Source organism: Taurulus bubalis (genome assembly GCF_910589615.1).
Source record: "Taurulus bubalis genome assembly, chromosome: 3".
NCBI lineage: Eukaryota > Metazoa > Chordata > Actinopteri > Perciformes > Cottidae > Taurulus > Taurulus bubalis.
The window spans coordinates 35,915,511-35,934,096 of record NC_136591.1 but is presented as its reverse complement, the minus strand read 5'-3'; the positions used below and the strand labels follow the sequence as shown (position 1 = coordinate 35,934,096).

Here is an 18,586-nt window from a genome sequence, read left to right as displayed (position 1 = left end):
AGGAAAACACACCTTACCTAAAGCCACTTACTGGATCTGTGTTACGCATTATCTGTAGCCTACTGATGCCAATGTACACTCACCCACTCTGCTTCCTATGACTGTTGCTCCCACACACTCGGACTGACACGTACATTTATACACACACACACCCATACATGTGTGCTGGCAGAATGATGTGATTATTCATCAATGCAAACACACACGAATGCGTGGGAGCTCATCGCATCATGAGGAGATGTGTGTGTGTGTGTGTGTGTGTGTGTGTGTGTGTGTGTGTGTGTGTGTGTGTGTGTGTGTGTGTGTGTGTGTGTGTGTGTGTGTGTGTGTGTGTGTGTGTGTGTGTGTGTGTGTGTGTGTGTTTGCGAAGGTCAGTCTTGGTGATTTCGTTAGCTGGTTATGCTGATTTTCTATTGTTATTATTATTATTATTATTATTATTATTCGGCAGCCTTAGGTATCTTCACACATTCAAGGTCTTTTGAAAATAACGGTTAATATAAAATAAATCCATCTGAAATCCTGTTGCATTTAGATTGTGATGCGGTGTTTTTAACCACACCAGAGTTTTTTTTTTACGGTTGGTAAATTACATAGAAAGTACAACCAATACCGGATTCGTATATATACTTGTGTATATATGTGTGTGTGTGTGTGTGTGTGTGTGTGTGTGTATATGTATGTATATATACACATGAGGTCCAATACTTGTGTGACAATAACATTGATGATGTACATGATGCGCTCAGCTGCAGGTCAAACCATCTCTATATTGTTAGTGGTGAAAAATGACATATCATCGTATATCATATTATTGGTGCTACTCTTAATTCAATGGACTGTAAGAACCCTTTATGGCTAATATTTAAAAAGGTATTAAAAGACAGACGGTTAGCAGAGGGACCCGGCCGGCGTCATAAAGTGAAGATGGATGTGAGAGAGAGAGAGAGACGGAACCCATCAAAATCATATGTTGGAGAAAGATTGAGATCGAACTGACACAGATTTTTTTTAAATTTTTAATTAAGGACCGGCATTCCAATTAGACAGATTCTGCAGAGAGGGGTGGGAGGAGCAGGGCGATGGGATGGAGGGAAACGGCTATCGGATGAGGCAGATGGAGAGGATGGAGCATTGTGGGATCGCCACAGGAGAAATGGCGGGGGAAAAAAGCCTAGGAAGAGGAAGACGAAGAAGAAGAAGAAAAATAAGAAGAAGGTGGTGGTGGGCAGAAGATGAGAGGCAGAGAGGGGGGTTGTGCTGCTTTTTGTTGGCGGACAGTGGTGGACAGCTTGTGTTGCTGGGAGAGATAAGAAAACGGGGAAATAAAGAGCCTGCCACACACACACACACACACACACACACACACACACACACACACACACACACTGGGCGCTAATGCATTGTGTCAGTGTGACCGTGTCCCCGTTGTAAGAGCCTGTCGTCCGACCGTTGCAGGTGACACACCCTCCAAGTTTGTTACCGGATCTATTTCGACGTTTACAGCAGCACAGCGTCTGTGTCCGGCCGGCCAAATGAATAATGGATTCAGTCAGAAGGGGGGCGTGTCACCGAGGAGGAACGGAGACGGGTTGACGCGGGGCTTCATTTCACAGCCTAATCTTCCCCAACAGAATGTTCTGGTAACCCGTCCTCGTCTCTTTTATCAATCAGCCATTAGAAAAGAAAGGAGGGCAGCGACTCGCAGAGCCATTCGCTGATGAGGCAGTTCTCTGTTTGATGAAAACTCACCTTGTTGTACGTCAATGTGGATCTATTAGTGTCATATTATTATTATTGCCTTTTTGAGCAGATCTGAAAAGAGCAGGATAAGAGCTCAGAGGGAACAGGAAGCCAGAAGCACATTTCTAGCAGTTTATTGAGTTTATTTTAGGGAGCATGTCGCTCCACCCGACGGACGCCTTGACAGACTGAGCTTTTGTTTGGTGTTCACGGGGGAATGAATGCTCAAAGTCAAAGCGGCTCCATTTAAGCCGATAACAATTTTTTTTCTTCTCTTGCTGGCGTCAACATTTTTGCACCGTCACACGAGCAAAAGAGTTATGAATATGAGAAACCCAAACTAATGAGGCTCCTCACGGCGGGATGCCCCAGCGGAGCGTCCAGGATACATTACTTCTATATGAACAGTTAACCCCAATTTAACTTCTTAAATGTGTACCTTACACAGTTCATACTTACACATGTGACTTGCTGTGTGGCGGCAAAGGGAAATGCATTTACAACTCATGTCCGTACCAAGAAATCCATAATCCTTAAATGCCTGATTTGGGATATTGGTAGACATTTGTGTGTGTGTGTGTGTGTGTGTGTGTGTGTGTGTGTGTGTGTGTGTGTGTGTGTGTGTGTGTGTGTGTGTGAGACACATCTATCGGGCTTCACACTGCTCCTTCTGGAGCCACAAAAAGGCTTTTATAAAGATACAGTTTTTTACTTGTAAACAGACTTTGATGTGTAAAATCAATCGAGGAAACATAAACTGGCAAAACTACGACGTACCTATCTGTCTCTGTGATGAATGTGGGCCTCATATGTAGATAAAGGAATCTCTCTCTCTCTCTCACACTCACACACATAAACATATCCTCCTTTGTGCATAAGCACTGTATTGCCTTTTCATCCTCATGTTATGAGCATTAGTGTGCTGCGCCACTGCAGGCGAGGAAGCCTCAGTCTGGCTGGAGTCTGCCGATGTGACCAGCATGCTAATCAAGAGTAAGACCAGACTAGAGGGGGTCACACACACACACACACACACACACACACACACACACACACACGCACACGCACATGCACACACACACACACACCTACAGCACGCACACACGCTCTTCCAGCTCCCAATTTCGCTCCAATCTCCAGACGGAACACTATTCCTCTCCTCAATGATCGATGCCTCGCTAAGCCCCGCCCTGTCCGGCAGCTCATTGGCTGCACCGGAGCTGTCAGCGGGTCACGGATGAGAAGCAGACTGCAGAGCTTTATGACTCATTCTGCTCCTATAGAGGGGCCTTCGGGTTCACATGGTCCTCAGGTGTTCAGCTCGTGGCTGATCGGAGCCAGAGCTCCATCTTGTCGTTCAGGGGGAAGACGGAAATGGAAATGAATTTGAGATAATGTGACTTTGAAAATGCTGGGCAGCCAATTAATTCCACAGAGAGCCTCCATGATGGGTTTTGATATGATGGGTTTTATTCATCACTTAAAATGAAACACTGAGTTATTTGTCAATGTGAGGTATTATAAACATATAGACTGTTAATCTGAGTCTGAGGCGTTAAATGACACAATGCGTCTCATGTGTCTTGTACTGATGCACATTCAGAGCTCCAGATCTGTTTTCAGATGCATTATTTATTCTGTTTGCATCTGAATATAAAGAGAAACCACAACAACAAAAAAGATTCGGCGCTGCTCTGCCAAACTGTTGACATCTTTACAGGCGGTCTCCACTTAGCCGTGAGCTATTTTAAGACCGTTGTTAGTGAGGAACCAAATGCTTGTTGTGTTTCTGCCTGTGAGGTATTGTTACGCCTCCTCTCCTTCTCTTCCACTCTTTCTCCGTCTTGCTCGGTCTCTACGCGGATGGATTTCAGCGACAAGTTAATTTGTGTGTGTGTGTGTGTGTGTGTGTGTACACATTAATGTGACAGAGGTTAGCGTGTGGAGTCCAACGATAAGCTTATTGAGGACCTCTCGGGATAATAAAAAAAAGCCCCCATGTGACGTTCTAAGCCTCATCAGCTCCCACCTCTACTTGAACACACACACACACACACACACACACACACACACACACACACACACACACACACACACACACACACACACACACAGTTCAAATTCTAAACTCTGTTTCATGCCAGATTTTTCGGGCAGTTGTACTAAGGCTGTCTTTGAAAACTGTGAAATATATTTGTATGTTTTTATTCCACAAGGGTAGTGTATACAAAACAACGAGGATAATAATAATATTAACAAAAAACCTTTTTGCAAACCGTACTGTATTGAATGGGTAAGATATTAAATGGAGATCTTCCCTGGGAGCCGAGTGAAGAGTTCTGCTGCGTGTCCTTCCTCTTTCTCACTTCCCGTATTTCCTGCCTCTGCTGCTCAAATCAAATGCTTTCAAATCTCCCATCAAGAGAGCCTTCAGTCAGTCCGACTGTCGAATCCTTTTGTTCCCTCTGCTCCGACGTCCTCAGAGCAACACGCGTGGAGGCCGAGTTGAGAGCAGACGGAGCCGTTGTTTTTCCAGCTCTAGTCTGCAGAATCTCACACGCCCGGTCTTTAAACATCCAGCAGCACGCCCTCGCTGTTGCAGTTAAGTTTCTTTTGGAAATTCTTCCCTTGGGGTGCATTTGGGTACCTGTGGGAAGTGTCGGAGAAGTGGACTCTATTGTGCTGTGAATGTGAAAAACATCAGTCCACGTTGTTGTGACTCCGTTAGCTCAACGTCACGTTTCACTGTATTGTTTGAGACGTTTAAAATATGATCAATAACAAAAACACGTGTTCAACCGGCAGTGCCAGGTGGCCTGTTGTCTTTAAGAGGACTCGTGCGATGGGATGATTGCATTGTGTCATCGTTTCATAAGATTCAGTTGTCCAAATTGTAATTAAAACAAAATGAGATTTTTTTCCCGATATGATAAACGCAAAAGTGGCACACAGGTCCTTGTTTTTTGCATTGTTTTGATTCAATTTCTGCATAGCAGAGTATTTATGTAATCTTTAATGATATTATGATATTGGATATATAATAATTGAGGAATTAGTTTGGTTGATTTGATGTTGAGTTCAGCTTATACGCTCCTATGATTGGCTACAAATGTTGTATCTTCGTAGTCTGTTGATACTTTAAAATATGAACTTGAAGATGAGCAGGGCAAGAGTAGGAGAGGAGAGGGAGAGGAGAGGAGAGGAAGAAGGAGACAAAAAGGAATACGAAGAGGAGACGAAAAAGGAGACAAGGATGGAGAGGGAGACTGAGAGGAATAGGAGAGGAAGAAGGAGACAAAAAAGAATACTAAGAGGAGACGAAAAAGGAGACAAGGATGGAGACGGAAAGGGAGACTGAGGAGACGAAGAAAGAGAGGGAGAGGAGACAAAGAGGAGAGGGAGAATAGACGAAGAAGGAGACAAAGAGGAAGAGAAGAGAAGAGGAGAGGGAGACTGAGGAGACGTAGAAAGAGATGGAGAGGAGACAAAGAGGAGAGGGAGAATAGACGAAGAGGAAGAGAAGAGGAGAGGGAGACTGAGGAGACGTAGAAAGAGACGGAGAGGAGACAAAGAGGAGACGGAGAAGGAGACAGAGACGAATCGCTTACGATGGGAGGGGAGGGAGGGTGACAGGTGATGAGTGATGATAGAGGGAGGCGATGGGGGTGAGATAGGAGGGAGAACGAGAGGAAAGTTAGAGAAAATAAAGGAGTGGGCGCGGCGTGAAGGTCGGCCTCCCCACCGCACCGTGTACTTAGCATGTTGTTTTGCTCCTGTGACACGGCAAGGTCACAGCTCCCGTGATGGACTGTTGTCAAGGGAACCATAGGCACCTTCCTCCTTAAAGACACACACGCACTAATGATGAGTCAACGGATTGATTGTCTGACGTTTTGATCATTGTTTACTCAGTTGAGTCATTCATCAAGAAAAGAAAACCCACTTCTAAAATGTTCTTATTCTTTCTCACTTTCCAGACGTGCAATACATTTTCTCAATGCCCTTTTTTACATCCAAAGAGATTCTTCACATTTCATAGTATGCTCAGCATATTAACTCATTAATAGCCGAAATCCAAGAGTGCAAATTTCTTCACATTGATCATCCAAAAAGAAAAACGCAGTTTGAAGAAGTCGTATTGGGCTCTGGGAGATTGTGAGTTGCATTTTTCACTGTTTTCTTTGACATTTTACAGACTATAAAATGTGTTTGCGTCTCGCTCCAACTGGCTTTTCCTTCCAGTAGCTTGATATTTGATATTGTTTTAATGCGCATGACTACATTTGTCGTCTCTTTTCAGAGGCTGGCCTTTCCAAAATGTCAGAGGGTCAATCTTCCCACAGACGTTATTGAACCGCTGTCAGCTCCCCCGCTGTCGCCCGCCCATGCCTCCCTCTCTTTTCAACTAATAAACTTGGGGAAACGCGCGGCGCTGGAAGCCACGAGGGTCATTAAACATTTATTCAGCGGTGGTGAGTCAGGCGGGGAGGTCTTCCCCAGTTTGTCCTGCAAGAAGCACGGAGGCGTTGCGATGACAAATGGATGCACTCGGTAACCCACTGAGGACGCACACTGTTCCTCTGCTACACACCAACACTGCAAACGGAGGACTTTCCTGTCCTCGATTACGTCATGTGTAACGAGCAGCACAGTTTCACAACACGGGACAGGGGCATAAATCAAGGCCCCGCATGGGGACTTGACAACCAAAGATGCCAAAAGAAAAAGACCAAAAATGTGAAAAATGCCCTTAAAATGTTGTCAAAGCGCTACGTGACTTCTTAGAGTTGATTTGACAGTAAAAAACCCTCAAATACGCAACAACAAAAAAAAGATGTAGAACAGGAAAAACAGTGTGTATGTGCGGGTATACACCTATGTATTGTTGTTTTTTATTTGCATGATTATGTGCATTTGTGTCTTTATATACATGTATTGTGCACATCTTTTCTTAATATGCATATCTAGAAAATCAATAAAAATGTGATCACAAAAAAAGAACAGGGAAAAACAGCAACTTGAACATTGGAAACTACTATTATTTGGCATTGCGGAGTGACTTTATTGATTTAATCAAAATATTCAAAGCAATAGCTTTCACTTTCTTTAGGGGTGTCCAGATAAGCGTTTTTAATAAATAGATTCCTACTGTTCAATCGCAAAATCTTTGCTTATCGATTAATTGAGTAAATCAGGCGGCGACGTGCTTTTTACGCACGGCAGCAGTGTTCACATCCTCGCTGTGTGCTTGGAAAACATCAAAGCAAAACTTCTGACGCGTGTTTGTGAAAGGAGTTTTTAAAGCCTCCCTGTTGTCTTCTTCTCAGCTGTTTGAAGCCTAAAAATGTCCAAATTTAGTCAAAGGGGGGTTTGTCTGAGACCTGCCAATAAAGCAAACACAACACCAGGTCCGCAAACTCCTCCACTCGTCTTCACGGGAAACTAGAGTTTGTGGAATTAGAAGAAATGAAACTGTGTGTCGACACGGGTTTTTCAAGAGAATCTGTGGTGTTTTTCTCCCAAATGGTTTGGCGCCGGCAGCCATTAGAGGAAGTGCAACCTGAGGCACTTCCACATCGGCTCCAACGTTCACTCTTGGCTGCGGCTCGGTCCAGACATCCAGACATTATCGATAGTCCGGTTAAAACACTGGGGGGGGGGGGGTCTGTGTTTCATTGATCATGTGACGTAAAGCTAGCTGCAGGGTCCAAGAACATCTGCTCGCACTCCTTCCATTCAGTCTAATCCTCTGCAGGAGTCGGCGAGTGTAGACGACCACAGGAAGGCTTTTCCCCTTGAGTACACGTTTGAGTAATTACTAGTTTTACACCAGATCTGAACACGAGCCTCTGAGATAAGAGACAAACAACGGCTTTACTCACAACCGCTTCCAACCGAGTTTAAAGTTCAGGTTTCAAGGGCTCATTCAGTGAATGGGCTTTTTTCACAATCTAATTATCAAATGTGTGTGTTGATCCGCCACTGAAAATAGTCCCCAACAGACGCACTATTTACTCCAGTTGTAGTACCGTTGGCTTGAAACTACAGCGCCCAGCCAGCTAAGGGAAGTACTGAGCCGGAGTGATGCGTTGTTTATTATTTGTCTTTGTAATGGGATTTGTTGACAATATGATGAATAGAGAATAGCTCCAGCATTATCCATTAATGAGGTCTTGTTAAGAAGTTTTGGTTCTGCTGAAACAATTAGTCCCCAAAAAGAATATGTGAAATTATTTTTGTTCTCATTTTTCAAGATGCAGCACGTTCTCTGGTTGACGAGAGAGAAAGTTAATAAAGGAGAAAATGGAGACCGGTGCAGCTTTTCCACTTCCTACTGATTTGAATAGAGCCGTTGAGGTGATTTATGTCCAACATGTCGGACTTGTTGACAGAACATAAAATCTTCCTCAAGTATGAGTTTAAAGTCGGATCCAAGAGATTTAGATCCTGCTGGGAATTAATTGAAATCCCGGATTAGCTGGACTCCCTAAAACACAAATTGGTTTGTCGTGTTTTTGTGTTTTTTTCCCCCTCCATTATGCATTGCAGCTTATAATTATATCCCAGCTGTTTCGGTGTAGAAGCAGTTTTGTAATTATTTGTGCAAGAAAGGAGATGCCGTGCTCCCATGTTTCCGTCCTCCCCGAGGCTCTGGTGTCTGTGCTGCTCCCCGCCATCGGGAGCCGGTGCGGGTTCCTCCGAGTCCTCCATCGACCCCCTTTCGTCCACATTGTCAGTAATGTGTTGTGACGGTGGAGGTGTGGTGACGGGCCAGAGAGGTGAGAACCGGACCGACCGGGGAGGAGGCCTTGACCTTTACGGTGTGATGCCCCTCGTCGTCTGTGGAGACAAGTGCTTTCACAGCGTGGCTTGTTCCTTTTATTTCTTATCATGTGGCTGATTGTCTCATCCAGGAGGGTATTTTTACTGTACTAAAGCAAAGAGTGCCGCAGATAGACAGGCCATAGCTGTTTTTACTGTCAGAAAATTATTAAGAACGGCAGCTAAGGACCATAATTGTTGTTTATTTTAATTCCACTCCTCATTGTTCTACATAGGCGCTTCTGTTGTCTGCTGTTTCTTGTGTTGGCTGTAAAAGAGTCAAGCTAAAGTTAATTTCAGACGGGTACAGAGGTAATAATAATGCAGAAGTCCCGCTGGCATTTGGATTCATTTCCTGAGCAACAATAAAGTACCTCTCGGCTATTTATTTTCCAATTTATCTCAAGGGGAATTACTGTGTTGTCTTATGCAAGTAGCACCACCACTGCAAATTGAGTTTTCCAATTTCCACGGCATTGATTCTGTGAACATTTGAGGCCCTGAAAAGCGACATCATATTCCAGATTTGATTAATTTGAGGAGTTTTAGGACCCTCCAGAAGCTATAACATACAGCGAGGAAGTCCATCGATGAGCGGCGTCCTAAACGTTTAGCTGCTCGACAGCTGTGATGGATCACGCTGTGGGAGGGGAGCGGTGCAGGCCGACGCTGTCCTCCTAATGTGTGCCAGAAGGCCGAACATCCTCTTGTTTTCGCCTCAGACGGGACGATTTGTCATTTCTTTTTCCCCGTGCATTTAAAAAAATAAATCCTTTTATTCTTCAGCTTTCTCGTTAAAGCAACGTGATTGTGAAATGCATCAGTGCAAAAGCCACGACTTCCGGTTCACCTCTGACTCCCCCAGCACTGTCTGGACCGCCCCACCCCTTCTCCCCCGCGTCCCATTTCCCAACCCCACGTACCCCAAGTGCTTCGGTCCCATCCCTGAATCGACTTCCTCTCCTCCTGGATTCCCTCCTCTCAGGTCCAGCAGGTGTGAGCAGACTCTGCACTCAGATGGCCCTTTTCCATCTGAGGCGAGACTGATTCAAAAGTAGTTTTTTAGTCGTATAGGTTTCGCCTCTGCCGGACACTTTGATCTTGTGCAGAGAGCGTCGGGATGGGAGTCTGACAGGGAGATGAAAGGCAGGTTTGGAGGAAGGCCCAGGTGAGATGAGAGGAGAGTGGTCTGTCCACTCTGCCTGCCTTTATTCTTTAGAGTTGTTCTTAGAAGTCCCCCCTACTTGGACTATTGATCTATGTAGAGCCGATTGTTTTCGTTATTGATCGTGTTGATAGTATTTTTTTTTTCTCTTCTATTGTTTTCAGTCACGTTGAATGGATTGCTATGTACAGAGCAGGGATGGGGTGGGCTTTCACCTGTTGAGCTGCTGGTCTGAATCCGCTCATACAATCACAGAATGTAGTGGAAAATGTGCCTGATCCAAAAGGGACGCCTTCGTAGTGCTAGTGCTGGTTTTATTCACACAAAAACCCCAAATGTATTACAATTAAAATTCTACAGAACACAGAAAAGCAGCAAATTGTTTGAGAAAATTGAAAAAGTTGGAACCAACACATTTTGGCATTTTTTTCTTCATAAATGAGTGAAACTGTTAAATTGGAATTTTTGGCAACAGGGCTACAGATTTGTCCTACATCCGTATCCTTTGATTTATTTATTTCTGATTTGTCCTGATGATGTGGACCAGAGAATGGAGCATTTATATTCCCTTTTTAAATGATCAGGAATGACCTCATTGCTGGGCCTGTTGCATTTAAATGTCATCATACATTTTATTTATTTATTTATATATATATATATATAAATAAATAACACATTGTGTCAGTCTCTTTCAGATCTCAACTGTCTCGTCTTTCTCCATTGTCTGATTTCTTGTTTGTTTCTTCCTCTCTGTATTCATCGCTACATCTCCGCTTTTTTCAATTTGTCATTTTCCTCATCTTCCTCTTTGTCTGGTCCTTTGTCCGTCTGTCTTTGTCTTTTTTCATCCTGCATGCCATTCATTCACATAACATTTATGTCTATCTCTGGATGTTCTCTTTGTTTTCTCTCCATCACTCTGAATCCCTCCAGGCGGGCCCTGCAGGTCTATTTTAGTGGTTTACTTTCTGCCTCTAAAGCCCTGGAGATGAATTATTGAACAGACTGACCCCTGGCTGCACAGCTGCTGTTTGGGTCTTTCCTCCGATTACATCTCGCCGCTTTCGGGGCTCCTGGTCTTGAACGTATCGCCGGGTTTTTGGACAGTTTTCTGCCTCAGTGTGCATTTTTTCTTCGGAAGCCTGTGGCTGAGATGCAGATTTTACTTTCACAAGCTCCTCTTTCGTCCACAGCTCTCGAATGTATGTGCGTTTGTGTGTGTACTAAACATTTAAAAAAGGGAATAAAAATGCTCCATTCTCTGGTCCACATCAGGACAAAACAGAAATAAATAAATCAAAGGATACGGATGTAGGCTTCAGTTGGAAAAAGGACACTTTTACAAGAATAGCAAACTATTTTCTGTCCCATCGGGGGCATAATTGATTTTTATTTATTTTTGAACAGCTTGACATCAGAAAAAACACATAGCGTGTCACTTTTAAAATTTTATTTTTGCTTCATTTACTTTGGCCTTTCGTGCTTTTACGTTGCCGTTAAATGCAGTGAAGGTTACTTCCCACACATCAATCAAAAGAGTAAAGAAAACCGCTTTCGGAATTGAGAGATGTTTGTTTCTCTGATCTTAGAGTAAAAGTTCTTTCACTGTCTTTTGACAGCTTCTCACCTATTTTGCACTTTCACAGGAAATTCATGAAATAAGGAGCGCACACATCTGAATAGGTGCTGATTTCTAATACGTGTGTGAAGGAGTTTGGCTCTTTTGTTTCGGTCTGTTTACCGTCTCTGTACGGAATCAACGGACCGCCGTTAAAAGACCTTTAGCGAAGCACCGCGCCGACCTCTGACCTCGTCTCCTCGTGTTTTGTCCTCAGGCTGTTCAACCTGACGCTGAAGAAGCTGATCATGCTGAAGGAGCTGGATAAAGACCTCACCTCCGTGGTCATCGCCGTCAAACTGCAGGTAGGAGAAATATGGACAGTCGCACATGAAGCCTGAACTGCTTCAATTGACTTGGTTTCTTTCACAAAACTATACTTCTGTACATTCAATTCATTTTGTATCGCCCAAAATCACAAATTTGCCTCAGGCTTTACAATCTGTACACATACGGACATATAATCCAATTTAACCTGAAGAGATTATATGAAACACAAAGATGTCCGAACCCAGAAACGTCATGATTATCATCGCAGCAACATTTTTTTTGTTTATATTCCAGAATAAGTAGGAAACATAATTTAGGTTTATGTCTGATAAGTTTCCTAAAAAATAACGGACTCAACAGTTTTTCAGGCGCTGCTTTAAATCAGCATTTTTCTTCTTCCTTCGCTTTGAACAGTTGAACACAAAATACAAGGACTTAATAAGAGGCACTGACCTTTTTTATTTTACTACCTTAATTCTATTGAAGGCACCGCCAGTTATTTCATTTCAGAATAAGAGGGCAACGGTTGTAAGAACCATTATATTGGTAGTAGCGCACCTAGCAGATTCATATCATACTATATAGATACATGGGATGGGTGTTTCATATACAAGACAGTTTAACAGTATATGATTCATGTATGTATAATGCAGATAGAAATACTTGGCATTTACTGGAGAACTGAAAGAACCAGTCTGCAGGTTTTGCAGAATTAAAGCAGTAAACCTGTTATTAAACCGAAAGTCTCGTTCTCTTTCCCGTGTTATTTTTCACCTCGCCTTTCCTTTGAAGTACCTTTGTGTGTTTCCCGCCTGTGTGATTGCCCTGATTGGTTCCACCTGTGTCTCGTCAGCCTCCTTTCTCTGTGCATTCAGTGTTCGTGCTCTCCTTGTCTTTTGTCAGTGCGCTCACTCTATAGCGTTCAGCCTTTTTCTCCATCGTGCTAGTTTGTTTGCCTGCTGCGCCTGAAACACACACAAAAACAAGTGTTTCGGAAAACAAATAAAAATCAGAAACGTTATGTCAAAATTCTAAGTTGTACTACTGTCAGGTTTAATATTTTTTTATGTGATACATTTAAAAAATAATAATAATAATGTGTGAATTAAGGCAGCGGTCCCCAACCACCTGGCCTCAGACCGGTGCCGGTCCGTGGGTCCTTTGGTACCGGGCCGCACAGAAAAATAAAATAAATGTGATTGATTATCAAGGTCCGAAATGTTTTATTTTGAAAAATTACCAGATGCATCCCTCTGTGCCTCTTGACATGTCAAGACGCTGGTCTCGGTCATGTGATACGTTACCCCTAAAATAAAGCCCACAAGCTAGCAAGAAATTAGTAACAAACAGACTTGAATTAATTGATTTGAGCTTGTTGAAGAAAATCATCATATAACATAGTTTATTGTTTTGTGGAGTCGGGTTATTGGATCCCGACACTTCCTCCTCTCTGTTTACAGACCGAATACTTGTGCAACTCCTCCACAGTCGTATGCTCTACATTTTCCCACGCTTGAGGGGAGAAGTTCATATTTCTTGGCGTTAAAAGTCTAGTAAGTGAAAATGATCACGAACAACGCAAATAAAGTATTCTCCGATTTTTGGGATTCCACAGATTGCAGTTATGACGGTAATACAAGAGTGTGTCAGTGTTTACTTCATCAATCATAGTTACATTATTTAAATTCTTCACCGCCGCTGCTCTTTTCGTCTGCTCTTCGTCTCGTCCGTAATAGAAGGAAAACGACTAAATCCTTTCAGATTGTGACACATGATACAAATGAGAGCTGTGGCTCCACTCCCAGTTTCTCTCATCGCAGTCTTCACCGTCTTGTTTTCTCTCGCAGTAAACCGAGAGATTCTCTGTCGTTTCTGGCACTTAATTCACTTTAAGCGATTGTAATTCTTCCATGCTGCTGCCGCCACTTCCCTCTCTGCTCCCTCCCTCTCATCAGTCAGCAGCTTCTTCTTCTTCTTCTTCTCTCTGCTCCCACCCATCAGTCAGTTTCTTCTCCTCTTCCTCCTCCTCTCTCTCGACCTACTTTTCCTCCCACGATTCCTTTCCCTCGCTATGTTTTTCTCGGCCGGAGTACCAACGATAGTCTTTTCCCTGCTCCCATGACGTTCTCTCATTTTTTGTCTCCTCCTCTTTTGCGTCTCCTCCTTCAGGGCTCCAAGCGGATCCTGCGCTCCAACGAGATCCTGCTGTCCTCAGCGGGTCTGACGGAGACCGACCTGCAGCTCACCTTCTCCCTGCAGGTGAGGACAGACGGTTCAGTGGGGTCGGGGGTCTGTCGGTTAAAATGCTTTTTTTTTTGTCCTACATAAATTGACAAACCCAACAAGTTTTGACATCTTCCTTCCTTCACGGAAGTGAATTCCCTCTAAAGGTGGAAACGCACAACAGATAAATGATGTAACGTTAACAGCTTTGATGCCATGCTGAACTATTTACATTCAGGGGTTGTGTACCTGCTGCTGTTGGGTAGAAGATTAAATTGGATGTGGAATTATTTTCTGTGAGCAGAAAAAAAAACTAATCTTCTGCAAAACAAACAAACAATGAGAGTAGAAAAATGCATAAAAATATATTCACCAATGTGTTCTGCAACAAAACTTGGCACCGTCTTCAACCTAAAACCTTAAAGTAAACAATTGTTTTTTGGAACGTGTTGTCTTCCCTTTAAAAACAGGGTGCGAAAATCCCCCTGCGCCTATTATCAGACGAAAAACAACAACACATTATCTCTAGAACCACATCGTTGTTTAACTTCATTTAAATTGCTACAATACAGCAACCCTTGTGAGAAGTTAGGGCACCATAATACAGTTTGAAAAACTCGGTGACCGCTCAAGGAGGCATCTTTTGTGGCATATCGTGGTGGATGTTCATAGTTTTGATCAAAATATCTTTTAAAAGTGATTTTTTTTTTTGCAGATATACATTTTTTTCCCAAGACTTTGCTGAACAAATACATACAATAAACACAAGTATTGGAATTAATTTTGGGTTCCTACGACGACTCAAACAAAGGGGAAAAGAGAAAAAAAAGTCCAAAACCAAAATTGGTTCCACCGTGCTTAACGTGAATTCAGGGCAAAGTGAGGCTCCACTCGGGGGACAGCAGTGCTATCGGCATGTTAGCAGACATTAAGTTAAATGTGCAATGCCCATTATCTTCTCATAAGGTTAGCTGAATGCTACTTACTAAAAGTAGTTGTATGCATTCATCCAATGGCCATGAAAAGGGTTCCCTCCGTCCCTACGTGTGATGAACGTCGGACCCCTGCACTCGTCGGCGTCTTACATGCTCTGCCTCGGTGCATTCAGGCCCAGCTCGGTTAATGTAATTCCCTGCAGGGTTTTCTTCTGCTCAAAATCCTCCTTTCCAATTTCCATGTTTCTAAATGCTGCTAAAAGGTCATGGAGTTGCTCTCTCTGGATCTTAGCGAGCGCGGTGAGCCAGACATTATACATTATACATTTACCTTCCTGCAGCAGCAGCGCTGCGGAGTGGGAGCCCATTTAAAACGGAGCGGCGGAGTGATTTCATGGCGTTGAACGTTGTTGCAGGAGTAGGTTTTGTTCCATTTATAGTGCAGCCGGTGAGACGCTTAATGATGTCGGAGCGAGGATGTGGGTCGGCACAAACTGGGTCCAAACTGACGATCACGACCTCAAGAACATATGTCACGGCACCTGACCGCTGTGTGTGTGTGTGTGTGTGTGTGTGTTTGCATCCCGCAGTACCCGCACTTCCTGAAGAGGGACGCCAACAAGCTTCAGATCATGCTGCAGCGGCGGAAGCGATACAAGAACCGGACCATCCTGGGCTACAAGACCTTGGCCCTGGGCCTCATCAACATGGCCGAGGTAGCTCTTACACAGAACCCTCTCCCTGTGCAGGGCCTGACGTGTGACGTGTTTACATGTACACAACACGCCACATTTACTTCTGCTTGCGGTAGTATCTCACTTCTCTGCATTTATCACGTTTAAACCCCCTTAAAAAACATTTAGACAGAAACCTGTCTAAAAATAAAAAGGGGCAGTTGCACTAAAAGGCAAAATTCTGTATCTCGTAGCTGCTTTGATATTATTAGTTAATTATTTTCTATTTTTCTGTTTCCAACTATATATTTTAATAATTTAAAAACAGATGTACAGTAAACTGAATTAATCAGGTTGCAACGTTATTCTATTTGAACTAGTTTGTTATTTTTTCTTGATTTAATCCTTTAATATACGCAATGGAAAATAGTGAAAATTACCCATCACAATATTCAGTCAGTTTAGAAATGGTTTAATGGACTTGTTTCATCTCTGAACTGTTTCAAGATGACCTTATTGACTGTAAAGAACAATACACAACGTCTTTCTGCACACAAAACCTTTGGGCTTGTTGCGACACAACAATGGGTTTAAAGATTCTGCTCCTGCAAAAAAACTAAAAACAAGTCTAAGAACAAAAAAACACAAACAAATGGTTAATTTGCACACTGTTGCAGAATACATGTAGGAGAGGCTCCTCTTCCCAGCTGCTCGGGTCATTTTCTCGCGTACTTCCGAGTTGCCGAGTCAGCAGAGTCTCGTCCTCTTCACCCTCGCAAACGTCCCAGCTGATCGGAGCCGTTGACCCAACAAACTACCGGTCAGAGGCTCATTTCCCCGAAACGGGCAGCCTTCTGCTTCGATCCAATCTCAGTTTGACTTCTCGAGGCGTCGTCGCAAAGTGATTTCTAACCGAATATCAATATGAGAGATGGTCTCCTCTCGCGCAGATCTGTTATTCTATCGTCCTCCTTGAAACTTGCATTCGCAGCGTTGCATCTTAAAACTTATTTATCACTCACCTTCATTTGACCTTCGTTCAAACTCAATTCAAGCGAGTGCACTTTCAGATAAAACTCAGACTTCGATCTCTGGCCCGGCGCCCTCCTCCCCTTTCCCCCCTTCTCATAAATGTCGCAATAAATCAAACTCCCAATAAAATGTTAAGCCTCTGCCAAAAGCCTCTCGCAATTCTCCGTCAATATGAAACCTTTATAAATATATGTGTGTGTGTGTGTGTGTGTGTACGTTTGATGATCCTGAGACTTTATGAATGTCAGGTGGCGCAGCATTATTTACAGTGTGAACCACCTTGAACAAGCCGGCTCGCCACAAAACGGACAGAAAAGGACATAAATACAGACTTGATGAAGTAGTGGGTTTGGCGGGAGTCGTTTATCAAAATATTCAACGGGGAAATAAGCTGATGGACTACGCAAATATAGAAATAGTCCCAGTGAATTTAAAGCCCAGTTGCTTAGAAAAGCCTTTTTTTTTTTTTAATCTGAAATAAAGTGTTGCTCCCGTCTTCGGCCTGCTGGCTATATGATGCTGCCTCTGCATGTAAAATAAAGTTTTTATTCATGAAGCTCTTCCAGCAGACAGGTTGTGCTTCGCAGAGGGCAAAGGACACAAAGTGCAGACTCATACGCATGAAAGGTTCAAACTCATTTCCTTCACGGGCCCACAAGCTGTCTGTGTGTGTGTGTGTGTGTGTGTGTGTGTGTGTGTGTGTGTGTGTGTGTGTGTGTGTGTGTGTGTGTGTGTGTGTGTGTGTGTGTGTGTGTGTGTGTGTGTGTGTGTGTGTGTGTGTGTGTGTGTGTGTGTGTGTGTGTGTGTGTGTCAAAACAATCGCATGCTATAGGGGACGCACTCTGCTCATGCCGACCCATCAGAAGTCACAAAGAAGCGTCACTGTGATGGCGCTACTCTGATCTGACATGTTTCCACTCACTCATTGTGAGGATGAACTGCTGACCCTTGAGCTCTTACAGAGAACAGGTTCTTCAAAATGGAAACATTATAAAAGCACAGTGGTAATAACAACTTCATGTTGAATTCACCCTCATTTATTATTGATAAACTCATATTGGTTTTGATTAATTGTTTAAATCTATGAGACATTAAAAAAGTAGTGAAACACATTGGTTTGTTTTATGGTCTATTTTACTATGAATGGACCATCATTTACTAAATAAACAAGACTTGAAACTAGAGACTGAGAATGTTTATTGAGGGAATAAATCAGGTGAGATGTAAGTCATCTTCTCATAGACTTCTATACAACCAGAATTAGTTTTGCAACCAGAGGCCTTTGAAAAAATATCACAAAACCCAAAGTGATTGTTTTATCTGGCAAACGGTTCAAAACCCAAACACATTTAATATATTTATTTAAGCATTATATCTTTTTTTATATATAAAAAAGAATTTGAGAACTGGAAGCAGCATTTTTGCTTGAAAAATGACAAACCATTTTCTGATTCCCGTAATAATTGACTCATGTTCTTTCAAATTAATATAATAATAGATTAATCGGCCAACCGTTCCAGCTCTAGTTTTTTTTTTTTCTCCTGCAAGTTTCTGTTGTTGGAGCTTGAGTGTGGAAAACTTTTAGGAAGTCGACGAACCACTGACCCGCAGACCTCCTGTTGAGCGTAAACACGGCGACTTCACAACGGCAGGTGCTCAATGTTGACACATGACACAAAATAGAGTTATAAGTTATGCGTCAACAGTTAACTCCTTGCATTGCTTTTACGTTCAGCAGCACAAGCAGACAAAAGATCAGTCTGCACGTGTACTCATGAACGTCAGTTAAACAGTATCCATCTGAAGTTAGCTTACATTATCTTACTTTAGCTTACATTAGCCACATTAGCTTACATTAGCTTACATCATCTTACTTTAGCTTACATTAGCTTATTTTAGCTTACATTAGCTTGCATAAGCTTACTTTAGCTTACATTAGCCACATTAAGCTACATCAGCAGTGTTTCCTCTTTTAAAGGATACATTGTGTTACTTTAAAGAAAAGGAAGAAGGTTCCAAACTGCAGCTTTGAAACGTGTGTCATGTTTTATATGGAGTCACTGGTTTTACTCTTATGTGAACCATGAAGTCCCCACTAAAGACA

General features: G+C 42.9%; 1 protein-coding gene across 1 annotated transcript in view; it reads left to right on the top strand.

Moving 5' to 3' along the window:
* pacs1 (phosphofurin acidic cluster sorting protein 1) overlaps positions 1–18,586 on the top strand; it is a gene marked incomplete at both ends in the record, with an annotated part of 44,081 nt that overhangs the window by 11,716 nt on the left and 13,779 nt on the right. Inside the window, 3 exons of the mRNA XM_079216286.1 lie at positions 11,566–11,653; positions 13,788–13,877; positions 15,367–15,492. Coding sequence (XP_079072412.1) covers positions 11,566–11,653; positions 13,788–13,877; positions 15,367–15,492 — 304 coding nt within the window. The remainder of the gene's footprint in view (positions 1–11,565; positions 11,654–13,787; positions 13,878–15,366; positions 15,493–18,586) is intronic.